The 18,158-nt window shown below is 39.6% G+C and overlaps 1 protein-coding gene across 8 annotated transcripts in view; it reads left to right on the top strand.

Annotated features, from left to right (window-relative positions):
* Nucleotides 1-7,122, top strand: part of LOC123800655 (coiled-coil domain-containing protein 170-like) — a 45,769-nt gene extending 38,647 nt beyond the window's left edge. For all 8 annotated transcript variants that reach the window (XM_045810455.2, XM_087855994.1, XM_087855992.1 and 5 more), the window contains 3 exons: nt 2,534-2,761; nt 3,620-3,835; nt 6,819-7,122. In XM_045810455.2, coding sequence (XP_045666411.2) covers nt 2,534-2,761; nt 3,620-3,835; nt 6,819-6,980 — 606 coding nt within the window. In that variant the 3' untranslated portion in view covers nt 6,981-7,122. The remainder of the gene's footprint in view (nt 1-2,533; nt 2,762-3,619; nt 3,836-6,818) is intronic.
* The last annotated feature ends 11,036 nt before the right edge of the window (nt 7,123-18,158 follow it).

Below are 18,158 nucleotides of genomic sequence, written 5' to 3'. Positions count from 1 at the left end.
TCTTTTTAAAAAAAGAGAAAAAAAAGAAACAAAGTGATCAGAGAAAACAAGGCCTTGCCCTAAATTTCATTTAGTGGGAGATGAAAAATTAGTCCAACAGAATACATTTTTTAAAAAAGATTTTATTTATTTATTTATTTGAGAGAGAGAGCACGAGTAGGAAGGGCTGGGGAGAAGAAGCAGAGGGAGAAGCAGACTCCCCGCTGAGCAGGGAACCTGACATAGGGCTCCATCTCAGGACCCTGAGATCATGACCTGAGCCAAAGGCAGATGCTTAACCAACTGAGCCACCCAGGCACCCCCCCAACAGAATACATTTAAAGTAATAACAGAGGACAAAAATAAAGTAGGTCAATGATAACACTATGTGAGTGTAATAATTCAATGTAAATTTTATACCTGTCAAAGTGGGAATTTGTACATACAGTTTACTATTTACTCAGTCAGCTTTGTAATATTTGACAAATTAAAAATATTTTTTGAATATCAGTATTTCAAAATGTGTATTTAAAATAAGATTATAAATATACTTATATCCTACTATTTCAGATATCTGTAATTTAAATATTTATAAATTAGTGATTGGTAATTTTTGATAATTTGGTACATGTTCTCTTTCCCTTTAGCAGATTTTATTTTATATACTCTAACAGGATTTTGTACTTCTGTTCATGTAAGTCCTATAAGTCCTTCATATAAATCTTTCTTGTAAAATTTACTCCTAGGTGTTTTATAGATTTTCCGTCCATTTTCCCCATTTCTATTTGAAATGGTTATTACTAATATACATAAATGCATTTGATATATTTTTTAAAAGATTTATTTATCTTGCACAGGCCCACAAACTGGGGGGAGGGGCAGAGAGAGAGGGAGAAAGAGAATCTCAGTCAGACTCCCCAGTGAGTGCAGAGCCTAGCGCAGGGCCCTGAGATCATGACCTGAGCTGAAATCAAGAGTCTGAGGCTTAACTGACTGAGCTACCCAGGCACCCTGCATTTGATACATTTATATTTTTATTAATTATCTACCATCTTACTGAATTCACTTACTAAATCCAATAGTTTTCTTTACTAGGGTTTTTTGAGTTTTCCGGACATAATTGCATATTATTGTTGTCTAGAAAATAATGTATTTCTATTAGATTTTCAACTTATTGCCACTGAGTTACAAAATATTCTTTTAGAATTATTTTCATACTTTCTATATATATGCATTCTGTATATTTCTCCTTCCTAATGTTATGTATTTTTAGTTTCTCTCTTTCCCCCCTTTTTTTTTAAAGATTGGTGGGGGGAGGGGGAGAGAGAGGCAGATTCCCCGCTGAGCAGGGAGCCTGACAGTGGGCTCAATTGCAGGACCCTGAGATCATGACCTGAGCCAAAGGCAGATGCTTTTTTTTTTTTTTTTAAAGATTTTATTTATTTATTTGACAGCCAGTGAGAGAGAGAACACAAGCAGGGGGAATGGGAGAGGAAGAAGCAGGCTCCCAGCAGAGGAGCCTGATGTGGGGCTCGATCCCAGAACGCTGGGATCACGCCCTGAGCCGAAGGCAGACGCTTAACGACTGCGCCACCCAGGCGCCCCACTTTTTCCTCTTTAACCAGGCTTGCTTGGGACATCTATTTTATTTTTCCAAAGAACCAGTGGTTCTTTTTTAATATAAATTTTACTAGCTTTTGATTTATATATAATGAAAATGTATGGTATTTTTATTAAATTTGCATACCCTCTTTTTTTTTGCTGGTAATAACTTCATAAAGTACAGATTATTAGAAAGAATATAATTAAAATCACCAATAATCCTACCACTGTGAGATAACCAGTGTTAACATCAGGCATAGTTTTTCTTAATCCTGCTCCCTTCAGTTAGCTATATCGCTAGCATTTTCTCTTAGTAGATGTTTTTGGAACTTGACTTTTAGGGAATGCTTAATCAATCGTATGTAATTTATTTATTCTTTTTTTGACATTTGCATTGTTTCTATTTTTCATGTTACAAATAATGTAAAGAATATCTTTGTGTTGGGGCGCCTGAGTGACTTAGTCGTTAAGCGTCTGCCTTCGGCTCAGGGCGTGATCCCAGGGTTCTGGGATTGAGCCCCACATCGGGCTCCCTGCTCCGCTGGGAGCCTGCTTCTTCCTCTCCCACTCCCCCTGCTTGTGTTCCCTCTCTCACTGGCTGTCTCTCTGTCAAATGAATACATAAAATCTTAAAAAAAAAAGAAAAAAAGAACATCTTTGTGTATGAATCTTTAAATATTTATTTCCTTGTATACATTGCTAGAAAAGTTGTTATAATCTATGTTACCATCATCTGGTGTTTATAAAATTGTTAGCACTGAGTCATCAACTTTATTGTCATATTTTATTTTCCAGATTATTTTAATAATGCATATCTGTGGTGAAAAAATATTTTACGTACGCAAGTATTACTGTCCGCAATTTATTAGCCTAGAGTAGATCTGGTATGCTAGTGTGGAATACCACCTTAAAGCACAACTTCTTTATTTCAATACTGTTGATTTCTGCAAAGGAAAACTCTGGAACTAAGAATTCGTGGACAGACGAGCATGGCAAGATGTCCAAACAGCTAGAGAAAGAAAACGAGCAACAAACATTATTGAATATTCAGCAGAATTTACAGATTACTACAACTCAGAAACTAGAGGAGAAAATTCAGAAACTTCAGAAACAGCTCAGTGATTTGAAATTGTCAAATAAAAGTATGAAAATTCAACTTACAAAAGTAAATGTCCTGAAGGTAAGTAAAGGAAGTGAGGGTTTCAAAAACTCCCTTAAACTTTGGTCTGTTACTATTTTAGCTGCATGTTTCTTATTGAATTTTTTTAAAATTAACATTAAAGTTATTTTATATACACACATGAGTATATATAATATTAAGGCATATTGGATAATAAAATTAGATGCATGGACATCTACCACTTCCCTTAAAAACCAGAGTATTATCAACCCCACCGAAGCCCTCATATATTCTCTTCCCTACTTCTCAAAGGTAACTGGTATTCTAAATGTTAGGATTCTAGAGTTCTTGCTTTTTTCATATTATTTTGGTCTTTCTTTATAGGGTAAAAGTTAAAAGTTTTATTCATTTTTGGAGGCTTCTCTTTGGATCTTCTCCATATCAAGCTTCACTTGTAGTATTTCAAACATACATTGTATGCCTTAAACCAAAGGTGCACTAAATACTTATGGATCAATGTTTTGGGTTTTTTGTGGGTTTTTTTTTTTTTTTGCTATTTTATCAGCAATATTTATCTTACTGCAAAGCCAGTTATTTTCTCTATTTCTGAATTTGGTTAGCAGAGGCTGTAAGACTTCTGAGGACATGAATACTCATTAAACCTCTTTAAATCCTAAGTTTATAAAAGTGCTCAGTGACTGTTAGTTATTGATGAGTATGATGATTGAGAAATATCCTCTTAATTCATAAATTGTGGAATTTTCTTTCTTTTCCATATATCAGATCTTCCAAAAAAAAAAAAAAAAAAGAAGAAGAAGAAGAAGGAAAAAAAGCATGGGTTATATCATGCACCTTGTCTTTTATTTAGAAGAGATCTAATTAGTCATCTCCCTGTCACCCAACCTTATACCCTCACAGGACAAAACAATCGAAAAGCTCAGGCAATCTTTAACACAAGTTGAAGCAATGAGAGGGAAAGCAGTTATGAAAACAGACAACTTGAAAACTGCATTAGACTGTGCCAAGCAAGAGGCAAGAGGGGACAAAGAGAAGGTCCATCAGCTGTTGGATGCAGTCACTCCTGAGCTCTGCACAGCAAAGAGCACGCTTGATAAAGTACCACAACAACAAGAGGTTTGTTTTGTTCATTATAAAGAGTCTTTAAGTTAAAGGGATCAACACCCATCTCAACTTAGAGTCTATCTAAGCCAGACAAAAAGGAGTTTGTTGGCTTATGGAATCAGTGAGTTAAACAACCAGACCTCAGAGGGGGCAAGAGCGGCACCTGGGCTACAGGGTCAGCACCTGGAGTCTTCTAAAGCTTTTCTCACCATCTCTTCTTGGCATCTCTATGTGTGTCAGCTTGCTTTATGTTTAAAGATTGTGTGACAGGAGAGAGAGTCCCAGGAAAGGGTCTAAGAAAGCCCAGCTTAGGTCAAATGCCTACTCCTTGTGAATCCACAGTGGCAAGGGGTGGCATATATGACTATCTTCACTTAGGTTTGCATATATATCCTCTGAGTAACCCATGACAAGAGGAAAGATGTCAGAGCATGGAAGTTCAGGGGGAAACCATGTGTCTGGGGCTGAGCCACTTTCTAGGAAAAGAGGGTAGTGCTTCTAAATTTGCCTAGATTTTCACTACATTTATAAAGCAGGTGTTGTAAGAGAATTTTTAAAAAGACTTATTTATTTTAGAAAGAAAGAGAGAGAACAAGTGGGAGGGACAGAGGAAGAGGGAGAGGGAAAGACAACCTCAAGCAGACTCTGCACTGAGCTCGGAGCCCGATTCCGGGCTTGACCTCACAACCCTGAGATCACAACCCTGAGATCACGACCTGAGCCGAAACCAAGAGTCAGACGCTTTAACAGACTGTGCCACCCAGGCACCCCTTAAGAGAAATTTTAAAAGGCTAACTGATAATTTTGGGGGCTACTGTGGAATTATATGCCACATCTCTGTTACTAGTAGCTTAAGAAATATGTAACTTTAACCAATTACCTTAAAAGATTCTTGAAACATAAAATCATATTATTTTTTTTTGAGCTTCTGCATATTTATATTCTTGTTTTTATTGTCAATATCCTTACTATACTTTCAGTCAGATCTCTTCTCCTTTGGGTACTCTGTAGTTGACTATGCTTCTGAGATGACTTTGTCTTACTCTTGCCTGAGTTCAACCATCACATCTTCCTTATCTATAAGGCATATTTGATATCATTTTTGGTCCATTTGTATTCTGAATTACTGCATTTCTGATTCAAAATAGAGATGTTCCTGCCCCCCACCCCATGTCTACAAATCCTTGTTTGAAAAAAATTTTAAAGATTTTTTTATTTATTTAGTTGTGAGAGAGAGAGAGTACACACATGCCAGTGGGGTAGGAAAGAGAGGGACAAGCGGACTCCACGCTGAGCACGGAGCCTGTGGAGGGGCTCAATCCCATGACATCATGGCCTGAGCCAGAAAAACAAGCAGCAGGTCATGAGCTTGTGGTGGCATGGAGGCCCGCATCAGGCTCTGTGCTGGGCTTGGGTCAGTTACTTAACCAACTGAGTCACCCAGGCGCCCCTGAAATTTAATCCATATCGGGTATTGTGTCAAACATGTTTCTTCTGCCCCATGGCAGCTTTTTGCAGGGAGTATTTTCATCACCTGACTAGTTTGGATTATGCTATTTTCTTCTTAAAGAAATTTGGAGGGATATTATTTGCTATATACCTATTCACTTTAAAATCCTTTTAGTAGGGGTGCCTGGGTGGCCCAGTTGGTTGAGTGTCTGCCTTTAGCTCAGGTCATGATCCCAGAATCCTGGGGTAGAGTCCTAGGATAGAGCCCAATGTGGGCTCCCTGCTCAGTGGGGAGTCTGCTTCTCTCTCTCCCTCCTCCGGCTCTCTCTCTCTCTCAAATAAATAAAATCTATAAAAATAAAATAAAATCCTTTTAATTGCCCTGCCCTCTCAATTTCAGGTGTTTCTGCTTTAGGGTAGTTACAGGGCAGGGATTACTTGGTTTCTTAACTCAATACTACTCTCTTCTGTTGGCACAGTGAGTGCAGTTCCTAAAGTCAAGCCTTTTATGTTGTGGTGAGAGGTTATATGATGCCTGATTCTGCAGTACTCTTGTTTACCTTATTTTCCACTGTTCGCTTTTTTCTTTTCCTTTATCTCCAAACCTCCAAGGAATATCTCACCCTTCCAAGTATCTTCCTCTCCCCTTCAGAAACCTTGTCCTTCAGAACTGCCATTTTTGGGAGTGCCTGAGTGGCTCAGTTGGTTAAGCATCACCTTGGTTTCAGCTTAGGTCATGAGCTTGTGGTGGCATGGAGGCCCGCATCAGGCTCTGTGCTGGGCTTGGAGTCTGCTTCAGATTCTCTCTCCCTCTCCCCGACCCCTGCTCCTTTCCCAGCTCGCTTGTAGGCACGAGCTCTCTCTCTAAAAATAAATAAATCTTAAAAAAAAAAAAAAAAAAGACCGCCATTTTTGGTCTCATGTGCTTTTAAGCCCTTTTCTTTTCCTTCCCACTTGTCAGTTTTCTGACCCACCAGTCTTAGACTTCTCAGTATTTCCCCATTTATGCCTTGTCCTATTTCTGGGATGCCACTGGAAACCAGCTGCATCCTCCAGTGTGGGCCCAGGAGCTGCCTCTGCTGGTTTAGGATATTTATTTCCCCACTTATATGCAAACTGAATTCTGTGATATTCCCTACGTGTGCTTTATATATGATTTGTGGGTGGTTATAACTGCTTTTCTTAGAAGATCACTGTAGTTTTTGGAGGAGTAGAGAGATATGCTTAGGGGACGACTATTGCCATATAGCAAATCCGAAGTCCAAAAAGGAATTTCCTTAGGGATGAAAAACAAGCAGCAGTAAAATTAGGTTTAGTCCATAAAGTGTAAAAATAAATTCTTAAAATGAAAAGGACTTTTTAAATAAGGAGTTCTTGTATAGAAGAGACCACATTTCTAGCTTAAAAATACAATTTGAATATAGAATGTTACATTTCATAAAGAAATGTTTAATAAGACTACATTTCTGATACCAGTTTCACTGTACACAATAAGTTAGTGACCAAAACTAACGCTGTATCTTATGTTTTTGGTGTTTTTTTGTAGCTTTCTGGTTTTCGAGAAACTATTATGAAGATGTTGGGATTTAACATGAGAACAGCTGACAAGGAAATCATCAATCACCTAAGGCTTATTATACAAGATTATGAAGTATCTAACAAATCAAAGGTTGCATCTGATTGTGAGACTGGACAGGATAATGAATAAAAAAGTTCTGTCTTCATTGCTGCCAACAAGAACACAGAAGATACAACATCTCCTCCAGCATCTTGAATTGGCTACATTATGAATAAAATGCATTGGGAGTTTTTCACTTGAAAAATTCTCTCCTTTAATATTTGGCATTTAACTTGTCTTTATCATTATGTTGTTCTACACGTTTATTTATGGTCTAGTCTGGATTGTTACTTATAACATATATCTAATTATATTTATTATTAGCAGTATTTTAAGCAAGATATTAATCAGAACTTGTATTCTTAGTTGGAATATTTATATTTATAGTTAACAGATTATTTCTAAAATGAACAGTCCAGAGTAATTATTTTAAAGTCAGCTGATTAGCAACCTTAATTCCCTTTTGCCATGTAGCCTAAAATACAGGTTCCAGGAATCAGGACATAGACCTTTTGGGGAGCCATTATTCTGCTGACCATAGCTCACATCTATCCAAATTGAATAGACATATATACCTACCTAATAGAAATGTGTATATATGGGGCGCCTGGGTGGCTCAGCCTGTTAAGGCTCTGACTCTTGATTTCTGCTCAGGTCTTGATCTCAGGGTCATAGGATTGAACCGCATATTGGTCTCTGCACTCAGTGAAAGTCTGCTTCTCTCCCTCCGCCCCCCCCCCATGCTCTAACACAAATAAATCTTTAAAATAAAATAAACTATAAAGAGAAATGTGTATATATATTCTACAAAAAGACATTTATAAAATTATTCATGGCAGCATTGTTCATAATTGCCCCAAACTGGAAACTGTCCAAATGACCAAAAGTAGAGTTAACTATGACAACCAGATCCACTGGTTAAGCAATCAGATCTCCTTCGCTTGTGGCACAGGGAGAGCTCAACTGGAATGAGGAATTTTCTTAGGGGCCAAACTAGAAAGTGACTCTAGGTCTAACACTGGGGATATGGCAAATAGAGGACAGCATGAGTTTGAAGAGAAATGGTAAATTTATGGCACTCCAATTAGCACGCAGTAACCAGTGGCCTATAAGGAGAACTTAGTTCTTGTTGCACATCTGTTATTAACCACCCTCAAATTTTAAAATAAACCTCAAAATTAGGAAATGTGGCTTGGGATTCTGCCTTGTGACTCGGGTTTCAGGCAGCCCCTACTGCCCTAGCAGAAATATTTTTCAGGTCAGATTAATGGAGCTTGTTGCCCCAGGACAGGAGCCAACAGGCACAGCCAGGTACTTTGTGTGCAAATGCAAGGCGCCATTCTAGGCCCGAAAGGCTAAGATCAATTTTCCGCCTCCTCACCTATCTGAGGTGTCTCCTTCCGCCAAAGAGGGACCATTAGGACCTGTACAACCTACTCTGAAGCCTCGCCTGCGGCCCAACACACTCTAGCGACGGGGCGGCTGCTAACACAAAGACCACGTGCCTGGGCAGGATTCCCGTTCGAGATTCTGCACTGGACGCCGCCAACCGCAGGTGCGATCCCTGGCTGCGCACCGCAGCCCAGCCCGGCCTCAGCGACCCGTCAACGAGTTCACACTACTGCGCCTGCGCCCCGTCGAACAAGCTGCGCCCGGGTGGCTCCGCGGGGCGGGGACGGAAGAGGCTCGCAATCCGGGCGGTTGAAGAGCGTCGCTGAAGGCGGAAGGGAACGAAGAAGGCACGGGGAACCTGGTGGTGACTCGCTGGCAGAAGTGATTGGCTGGTGGAAGACCCGTTTCAGAACGCGCCACCGTGCGGGGCGGAGAACCCGCCGAGGGGGAGGTGGGACCTCGCGATTGCAACCTAACCGAGGGGCTGTTTCGCGGGAGAACAGCGACGCGCGCGGGAGCGGACGCAGGCGGCCTCGGCGGTGGGGTCTGAGCGCGCGGGGCTGACCCGTGAAAGTTCTGGCGGCGCTTCCGCGCGGGCATGCTCCGGCTGGTGCCCACAGCCGCGAGTTGGAGGGCTCAGGTGGCGCCAGTAACCGCTTTAAAATCTCGGGTGGCGCCTGCTCGACCAGGGTTGGAGCCAGCGCGCTGTTTCAGGCCCCTCTGAGCTGGAGCGCCGCGTGGCTCCAGGCGCCCAGGGTGACCTCGGGGTTGGTCAGTGTGGGGAGGGTCGTCAGCTCTGCAAGCCTTGATTTTGTCAGCTTCCTGTGCAGATCTGGGGTTGGAGAAGACGCGGGCCTTACGTAAACTAGATGCTAAGTGACCCGCAAGGACAGACGCTCCCTCGCGCAGGCGTCCACTTTGCATCGTGAGATGGAACTTTTGATTGGGGAGCAGGACAGGAGGAGGGAGGCAGGTGCCTTGCTTGTGAGGACTGGCACTGCAGGCTTCGGAGTACGATGCTTTCTTTCCTGGAGGAACCTGGCTGGGTTCCTACTGCGCTCAGCTTAGTTACCCCATTACAGTTCTGAAGATAGGTTGTTCAGGTCACTTTGGACTCGACCAAATATCGATGTTTCTTTCATAAACCATGTCTTAGGATGATCTAATTGATAGCAGAGCTTACTTATTGAATTTGATTCATTCTTTATTTGGGTTTTTTTTTAATCAATGGTTTTATTGGGGTGTAGTTTACATAGCATAAAGTTCGCCTGTTTTAAGTGTACGTTAATGATTGTTAGCATATTTACATAGTTGTACAACCATCACCATAATGGAATTAGAGACTCTTTGGCGATTTTTTTCCCCCTGGTAATTGCCTTTACTATTCTGAGTTTGCACAAGTGGACATTTCAAGATCGAATATAACGTAAGAGACTCTGAAGTTGTACACTCAAATTGTTATCCATGAGTTGGTGAAATTAAGAGAGGAATCGAAGCATATTTTTTCCTAGATGTTGCAGGTGGTGAGACTTGTGTATTGTAATTCCTCATTTTCTGAGGAATATGGCATAAACCCCATTTTACAGATGAGGAAATAGATTTTGAAGGATAAATTACCTAAAGCATCATATCTGTGCCTAGGCTAAATCCCTGTCCTAGATGCTTTATCTCTGAATTTATTGCCTTTGCCACTTCATCAGCCTGATTTTCAATTATATTTATGTATGACCTGTACAACTCATTCATTTATTGAGCAAATAATTATTGAGTGATCAGTATGCCACTAACAAGATAAAACTGCTCTAGATGCTAGAGATACCATAGCGAACCAGCTAATTCCTACCCTCAGTTAATATTCTGGTAGAGGACACAATGATCAATTAAAGAAACACTAATTTTAGGTATTGAGACATGGCATTTTTAAAAAAGAGGCAAACTAAGAGTATAGGGAATGGTGGTGGGAGGCAGGATCTGTCTTGAGCAGAAATCTGAAAGAAGAGAAAGTTGGGACCTAAGAGAAAAGATTTGGCTTGAGCAAATGGAAAGATAGAGTTGCAGTTTACTGAGTTGAAATAAGGTCACACTGTGGAAGGACAGGGTTTTTGGTTACGATTATGAATGCAGCTTTAGATGTTTTTAGATGCCTCTTAGACATCCAGTTGGAGATACGGTATTTAAATCCATGCGATTGATTGCATGTGATTTGACCAAGGGAATGGTCAAATTCAGAGGGATGAAGAGGAACCAGGAGGAAAGATTGACAAGGGGGAGTCCAGTGTGTTATGAGGAAAAGGAGGAGCCTTGGAAGCCTTGGAAGACAAGTGAAGAAAGTGCTAGGTCGAAGAAGGGGTAATCCACGATGTGAAAAGTTAGATTGATTAGGTAAAATGAAGACTGAGAGTGGCCCATCTGTAAGAGAATAGAAATACAGTTAAATAAGATGGGTTTGAACTGCTTGGGTACATGTGGATTTTTTTTTTTTAATAAATACAATATAGTACTGTATATGTATTTTCTCTTCCTTGTGATTTCCTTAATAACATTTTCTTTTCTCTAGCTTACTTTGTTGTAAGAATACAGTATATAATACATATACAAAATATGTTTAATCAACTGTTTATGTTATCAGTAAGACTTCTGGTCAAAGTAGGCTATTAGTAGTCAAGGTTTTGGGAAGTCAGAAGTTATAAAAAAAAGTTATATGTCGATTTTCAACTGTGCAAGGGGTTGTTCCTCCTTACCCCCTTCAATGGTGAACTGTACATAAAGTCTTTTGATACAGATGTTTATACTGGCAGTTACTACAGAAACACTGTTTCCTCTTTTTTGAGGAGGTATACATTTTACAACCTCTCTGAAATGTGTGCTTTCTTTGATTAACTAATTTCACTTGTAGGAGTTTATCCTACAGAAATATGTATACATGTACATGAATATATATATATATGTAAATATATCTATACACACACACACACACACACCCAGGCATCCCAAAATGGATGTAGTTTTAAAGGAAAGATATTAGCTTAAGATGTGAAGGAACTACTAGAGGGCGCCTGGGTGGCTCAGTTGGTTAAAGCTACTGCCTTCAGCTAAGGTCATGATCCTGGAGTCCCAGGATCGAGTCCTGCATCAGGCTCCCTGCTCAGCAGGGAGTTTGCTTCTCCCTCCCCCTTTCATGTGCGCACTCTCTCTTGCTCTTTCTCATTCTCTCTCTCAAATAAATAATATCTCAAAAAAAAAAAAAAAAAAAACCTGCTACAGCCTGAAGTTTGTCCCCCCAAAATTCACATATCGAAGTCCTAACCCTCGGTGTAATGGTATTTGGAGGTGGGACTGTTGGGAGGTGATTAGGTTTAGATACGGCCTCAAGGTTGGGACCCCTATGATGGGATTAGTGTTCCTAGAAGAAGAGGAAGAGAGACCTGAGCTCTCTTCTCTCTGCCATGTGAGCGCACTACAAGCCAGGAAGTAGGTGCTCACTGGGAACTAAATCGAGTGGCACCTTAATGATGGACTTCCCAGCCTCCAGAACTGCGAGGAATAAATGTTTGTTGTTTACGCTGCAGTTAAGCTGGGTTAGTCTTGAAGCAGACTCCCCACTGAGTGGGGAGCCCACATGGGCCAATCCTACATCCATTGAGATCATGACGTGAGCCGAAACCAAGAGTTGGATGCTCAACTTACTGAGCCACCCAGGCGCCTCCGACCACAAATTCTTTCCTACTGTTCCCTTCAGAGGGTGGTGGCAGATTTCCCTGCTCTTGAGTGTGGGCTAGACTTAGTGACTTAGTGACTAGCTTTTAATAAGTAGAATATGGCAGAAGTGGAGGGGTGTCAACAGATCCTGAAGGCGTCAAGACTTCCTCCTTGCTCCCTCTCTTGGGTCATTCATTTGGGTAAACCAGCTGCCCTTTCATGAAGACATAGCAAGCAGTGCTTTGGAAAGTCCTGTCGGGCAAGAAACTGAAGCTGCTCCCGATAGCCAGTGAGGAACTTGGCCCTCTGCAGTTTTGTTCAGCCCCAGTGAAGCCTTCAGATGACTGCATCTCCAGGGGACAGCTTGCCAGCAATGTCTCAGGAGATACGGAACAGGATCACTCAAGTAAAGCGCTCACAAAATCCTGTTGGTAATACATGTTTGTTGTTGTAAGTCACTATGTTTTGGGGGTAATGTCATAAGCAGCAGTAAATAACCAATTCTTGTAAATGTTTCATTCCCTTGTTTTCTCTTGCTAATAATTATTAGCTTCATTCCTGAAAAAATCAATTTTCTTTGCCTTAGTTTTATCATATATAAAAGAAAATAGTTGGACAGTCCTTCTCAACTTTGTCTTCATATTAGAATTACCTGGGCAGTTTCTAAAACATGTATACTAGTCCCCGCCCCTAGATCAGTTAAGAGAAATCAGAACTCAGGGTAGGGCCCAGTCATGTATTTTTTAAAGTTCTCTCTGAGATTCTAATATACAGGCTGGTTTGAAAACTTCCACATGATCTTTGAGCTTTGTCCTCTTGATTGTGTTATGACTAATACGCACCTGGGACATACTTTCGCTTCTATAAAGGCATTTCCGTGGAATTTTTGAGATACATAATCTGCCTCAGGAATAGACAATGGGTTCTTAGTTATGCTTCTTCCCTGAAGGGGTAAGTATGTATAGAAGAAAAAAAATTGACCTATTTTAAGAATTTCACAGAAGAATTAAGAATTAGCCAAAATACGATTTTCACATTTGCTGGTGTCTTTGCTTTCAGTGGGATCACGTTCTTAGTGCTTTTCTAGTGCTTGATGAAATCTGCATTGTGTTTTCATCTTATTAATCAAGAAAGTAAAGCATTGCAAGTCTTATTGGATCATTTTTAAAGTCCCCATGCTCTTCTTTTCGGACTTTTATGAGGTGTTCACCTAGGGACAGGTGCTGCTGCTGCTGTTCCCCCTCCTCCTCCTCCTCCTCCTCCTCCTCCTTTTTCCCCCCCTCCCCCCCCCCCCTTTGCAATAGCTTCTTTGCAGTACAAGCGTTCTGCTGCTCACTGCAAACATTCATTTTGGAGACATCAAGTCTCCTGGGATTTACATCGGATTTGGGGTTCTCTCTTGTACCTGACATGGTAAAAATTTGCAGATTTTAACTTTCTATGTAGATCAAGCAATACTATATTCATCTAATGTGAAGTTTTGATAATTTGATAATGAATGTGTCAAAATTAGGAGTAGGAGTCACATACTAATCTAAAATCCTGGTAGAATAATTGAGTTACACTGCTGTTTTCCCATTTTTACTACAAGGTGCCAAATAATTTTCATTTTATTCCTGTAAAGTTTGTTTGGGAGAAGAGTACTAACATCAACTCTATAAATAACAAACTGATTGTAAAATTTATATACAAATGCAAAGGACCTAAACTAGCCAAAACATCTTTGAGAAAGAGCAGCAAAGATGAAGGATTAACACTACATCTGTTTCAAGATTTATTTAAAGCTACAGTAACTATGCATTGAACAAAGTTCCAAGTCTGTCCGGCTCATTTTGCCCCATCTCCGGGAAGCACCAAGGGGATTAAGAGAAACATATACTCAGGCAGAAATTTTAACTAACATTGTATTCATTGTATATGTCTTGAAAGGAAGAAATTATGTGGTTAAATATTAGATTTGCTAGTTTATGTGTTGAATGTTATATGAAAGTCATGGACATCTTTATAAATGCCTATTGGTGTAATGTAAAAATCATGTACTAAGTAAAAAGAATGTTTCCAATATCTTAATAAAATTTTATAGTTCATAAAAAAAATTAAGCTGCAGTAACACTGTGGATATTGGCATAAAAATAAAAAGATCAGTGGAATGGAATAGAAAGTCCAGAAGGATCCGAACACATGAATATCTGTTTTTTAATTTTGTTTTTGTTTGTTTGTTTGTTTTGTAAAGGTAGATGGGCAATTCAGTGGAGAAAGAGTAGTCTTTTCAACAGATGATCCTGGAACAATTTGATCCATCTGCTTAAAAGAGCAGATTTTGTATCTTGTACCCTATGCAAAAATGAACTAAAAATGAATCATAAACCCAAATATAAGAGTGAAAACTATTAAAACTTCTAGAAGAAAATACAGGAGAAAATTTTTTTGACCTTGAGTTAAAGACTCCTTAGATATGATACCAATAGTATGACCCTTAAGAGAAAAAATTTGATAAATCGAACCTTATCAAATTAAAAACATTTTTTAAAGATTTTATTTATTTGAAAGAGAGGGAGAGAGAGATCACGGGCAGGGGGTAGGGGTAGAGGGAGAAGCAGACTCCCCGCTGAGCAGGGAGCCCCATGCTTAGCCTGCCGTACTCCAAGTCCACCACTGGTTGCTTGTCAGGCTTCCAGCTCCTTCAGCTGTCCTCTCCTTGCAATAAGGGCGAAGTTGACTGAGATTTTTTTAGGCTCAGGACTTCCTGCTTGTTATATAAATTACTGAGAAAAGTGTGTTAAAATCTGCACTTGCGATTATGGGTTTTTCTATATATTAGTTTTGTCAACATTTACTTTCTAATTGTGAAACAATTGGCACACAAATTTAAGATTTTTATTTTTCTGTTGAATTGCCCCTTTTATCATTATGAAATCTAATCCTTTATTTTCAGGTAATACTTCTTGTCTCATCGTCTACTTTGTCTGATATTCACATAGCTAAACCACATTTCTTTCAGTTGGTGTTGGCATGGCAATTTCCCCCCCTTTTTTCTTCAACCATTTCTGTGTTGTTATATTTAAAGCGTATCTGTTATAAACAGCATATAGTAGAGCTTTGTGTTTTTTTTATTTTTTATTTTTTTAAAGATTTTATTCATTTATTTGACAGAGATAGAGACAGCCAGCGAGAGAGGGAACACAAGCAGGGGGAGTGGGAGAGGAAGAAGCAGGCTCATAGCAGAGGAGCCTGATGTGGGGCTTGATCCCATAATGCCGGGATCACGCCCTGAGCCGAAGGCAGACGCTTAACCGCTGTGCCACTCAGGCACCCTGAGCTTTGTGTTTTTAAATTCAATTTTATAATATTTGCTTTTAAGTTGGAATGTTTAGGCTATTGATGTTTAAAGTAAATTCTGATAAAGTTGGATCTAAGTCTACTATGTTGTTGTTTATTGTCTATATTCTCCATCTATTCTTTTTTCCTATGATGGTTAATTTTATGGGCCAATTTGGTTGAGCCATGATGCCCAGATGTTGGTCAGATATTATTTTAAGTGTTTCTGTGAGGGTGTTTTTGAATGAAATTAACATTTAAAGTGGTGGACTTTGAGTAAAGCAGATTGTTCTCCATAATGTGGATGGGCCTCATGCAATCAGCTGAAGGCCTATTCAGAACAAAAACTGACTTACCCTGAGTGAAAGGGAATTCTGCCAGCAGATAGCCTTGAGACTTGAATTATAACATTGGCTTTTCCATGGATCTCCAGCCTGCTGGTCTCCCTTGTAGATTTTAGACTTGCCAGGTCCTATAATTGCACAGAACCAATTTCTTAAAATCTTTTCCTACATATATACACACATCCTATTCATTCTGTTTCTCTGGAGAACCCTAGCCAATATAGTTTCTTAATTTTTCCTTTAGCACTTACTTTGAATTGAGTATTTTCATTTTATTATTCTATTTTCCTTCTGTATTTTAATAATATACTTTTGTTATATTTAGTGATTACCTAGACCCAGAGATGTACTTGACTTATGATAAGTTACTTTGAATTAATACTTTTACAATTTCTGCTCCTTTTAAGAAGTTTATTTTTTCATTTTAAACTACCCTACACCCACGTACTATTATTATCATGTACTTTTACAAATTTAACCCCACAAGACATTATTATTGTCGTTATTAACTGCTAGTACTTATTTCTGTTTCTTTACACATTTACCGATTCTGGTGCTCTTTCCTCCTTCCTACCATTATGTTTCTGAATGGGCTAATTTTCCATCAACCTGAAGAACTTCATTTAGTATTTCTTACAGCATAGTTCTTATAGCAGTGGATCCCTTCAGTTTTTTTTTTTTTTTTTCCTGCAAACTTCCTTACTTAATCTTAATTTCTGAGTGGTATTTTCTTTTTAAGATTTATTTATTTGAGAGAGAGAGAGCAGGAGGTAGGGGCAGAGGGGGAGAGAGAGAGTCTTAAGCAGACTCTGTGCTGAGCAAAGAGCCCGACACAGGGCTCAGTCTCACAACCGTGAGACCAGGACCCGAGCCAAAAACCAGGAGCTGGACACTTAACCAGCTGTGCCACCCAGTGCCCCGAATGGTACTTTCACTGAGTGCAGAACCCTAGAATAACAGGTTTTCCCACAGTGCATTAAAGATGTTATTCTGTGATTTTCTGACTGCTTTATGTTAAGTCAGTCCTCAGGGGCTGCCTGGGTGGAGCATTTGATTAAGCATCTGACTCTTGGTTTCAGCTCAGGTTGTGGTCTCAGGGTCCTGGGATCAAGCCCCACATCAAGCCCGGAGTCCAACCCCATGTCCAGCCCCTAGTCAGGCTCCACACTCCGAGTGGGGTCTGCTTGAGATTCTCTTCTCCCTCTGCCCCCCCCATGCACTCTCTCTCTCTCTCTAAAATAAATAAAATCTTAAAAAACAAAGTCAGTCCTCAGTCTTGTTGCATCTTTTCTTTTTTTAAAAGATTTTATTTATTTTGAGAGAGAGAGTGTGTGTGTGAGCGGGGGTAGGGGCAGAGGCAGAAGGAGAGAGAGAATCTCAAGCAGACTCCATGCTGACTGTGCAGCCTGTTGCAGCTCTCAATCCCACAACTGTGAGACCATGACCTGAGCCAAAATCAACAGTTGGTGGCTTAGCTGACTGAGCCATCCAGGTGCCCCTTGTTGTGCATCTTTGAAGGTAATGTGTCCTTTTTGTCCCCCTGTGGTTGCTTGTAAGTTTTTCTCCGTCTTTAACTGTAAACAATTGACTATAATGTGCCTTGGTATGGTTTTATTTAGCTTTATAATGCCTAAGATTTGCAGAGTTGATTGGATCTGTGGATCGATGTCTGTCATCAGGTTTGGCACTGTTTTAGTCATCATTTCTTCAATCCTGTTGTTTTTCTTTATTGTGACACTCTAGTTACAGATATGTTAGATCTTTTGCGTGTGTGCCACATGTGTTGAATGCAATTTCTTAAAAGTTAATTTTTTTCTGTCTGTGCTTCAATTGGGTTATTTATTTGGCTTGACTTCAAGTTCATCAATCCTGGTGGCTGTGCTTCTAAGAGAAAAGAGGACAGAAAACATGGAAATAGAACTGAAACTGTAAACTAGCTTTAGAGTAAGGAGATATTACCGTTCTCTACCCTTCCCTTTCATATTCATAATTAACTGTGTATCTACGCTATTTGTAGATATGATGACAAAGCAAGTTTTTACATATGTCATTTTTTTTATTGCAATGTAGTTATTTTCAATTCCTTTCTCCTTCTTCAAATCCAATTAACAAATCCCCATTGGGAATTGTTGTGGTAGAAGTATTTTAGTCTATGTGCGATGTCCAGACCATCACAATATTATCCTAGTATTTAAGCAGACACTTCTACCCAAATGTTCTCTTGAAAGCATGGTTTCTGAAATGACATTCCTCATGGGAATATTTGTATGACCGAACAACTATTGTCATTAGAAATACATTGTCTATCTGTCTCTCTCCCTCTCTTTATATATGATGTGTTTCTTTTTATTATTTTAAGTGACACATGAAAGTTATTTGAATTCTTTTAGTCTATTGATACACGGTACATCTGGAAGAGAAAAGGCAGAATGAAAAGAAACCATTCTGGAACTGTTGGCAGATGTGAACAGATCCACCTCCTATATGAATATGAAAAGAGAAGAAGATACCATTG

The sequence above is a fragment of the Ursus americanus genome, chromosome 26, assembly GCF_024610735.1.
Source record: "Ursus americanus isolate L20-20 chromosome 26, mUrsAme1.1.p, whole genome shotgun sequence".
NCBI lineage: Eukaryota > Metazoa > Chordata > Mammalia > Carnivora > Ursidae > Ursus > Ursus americanus.
Note: the sequence above shows the minus strand (reverse complement) of the source record. Positions and strands in the feature narration are given on the sequence as shown.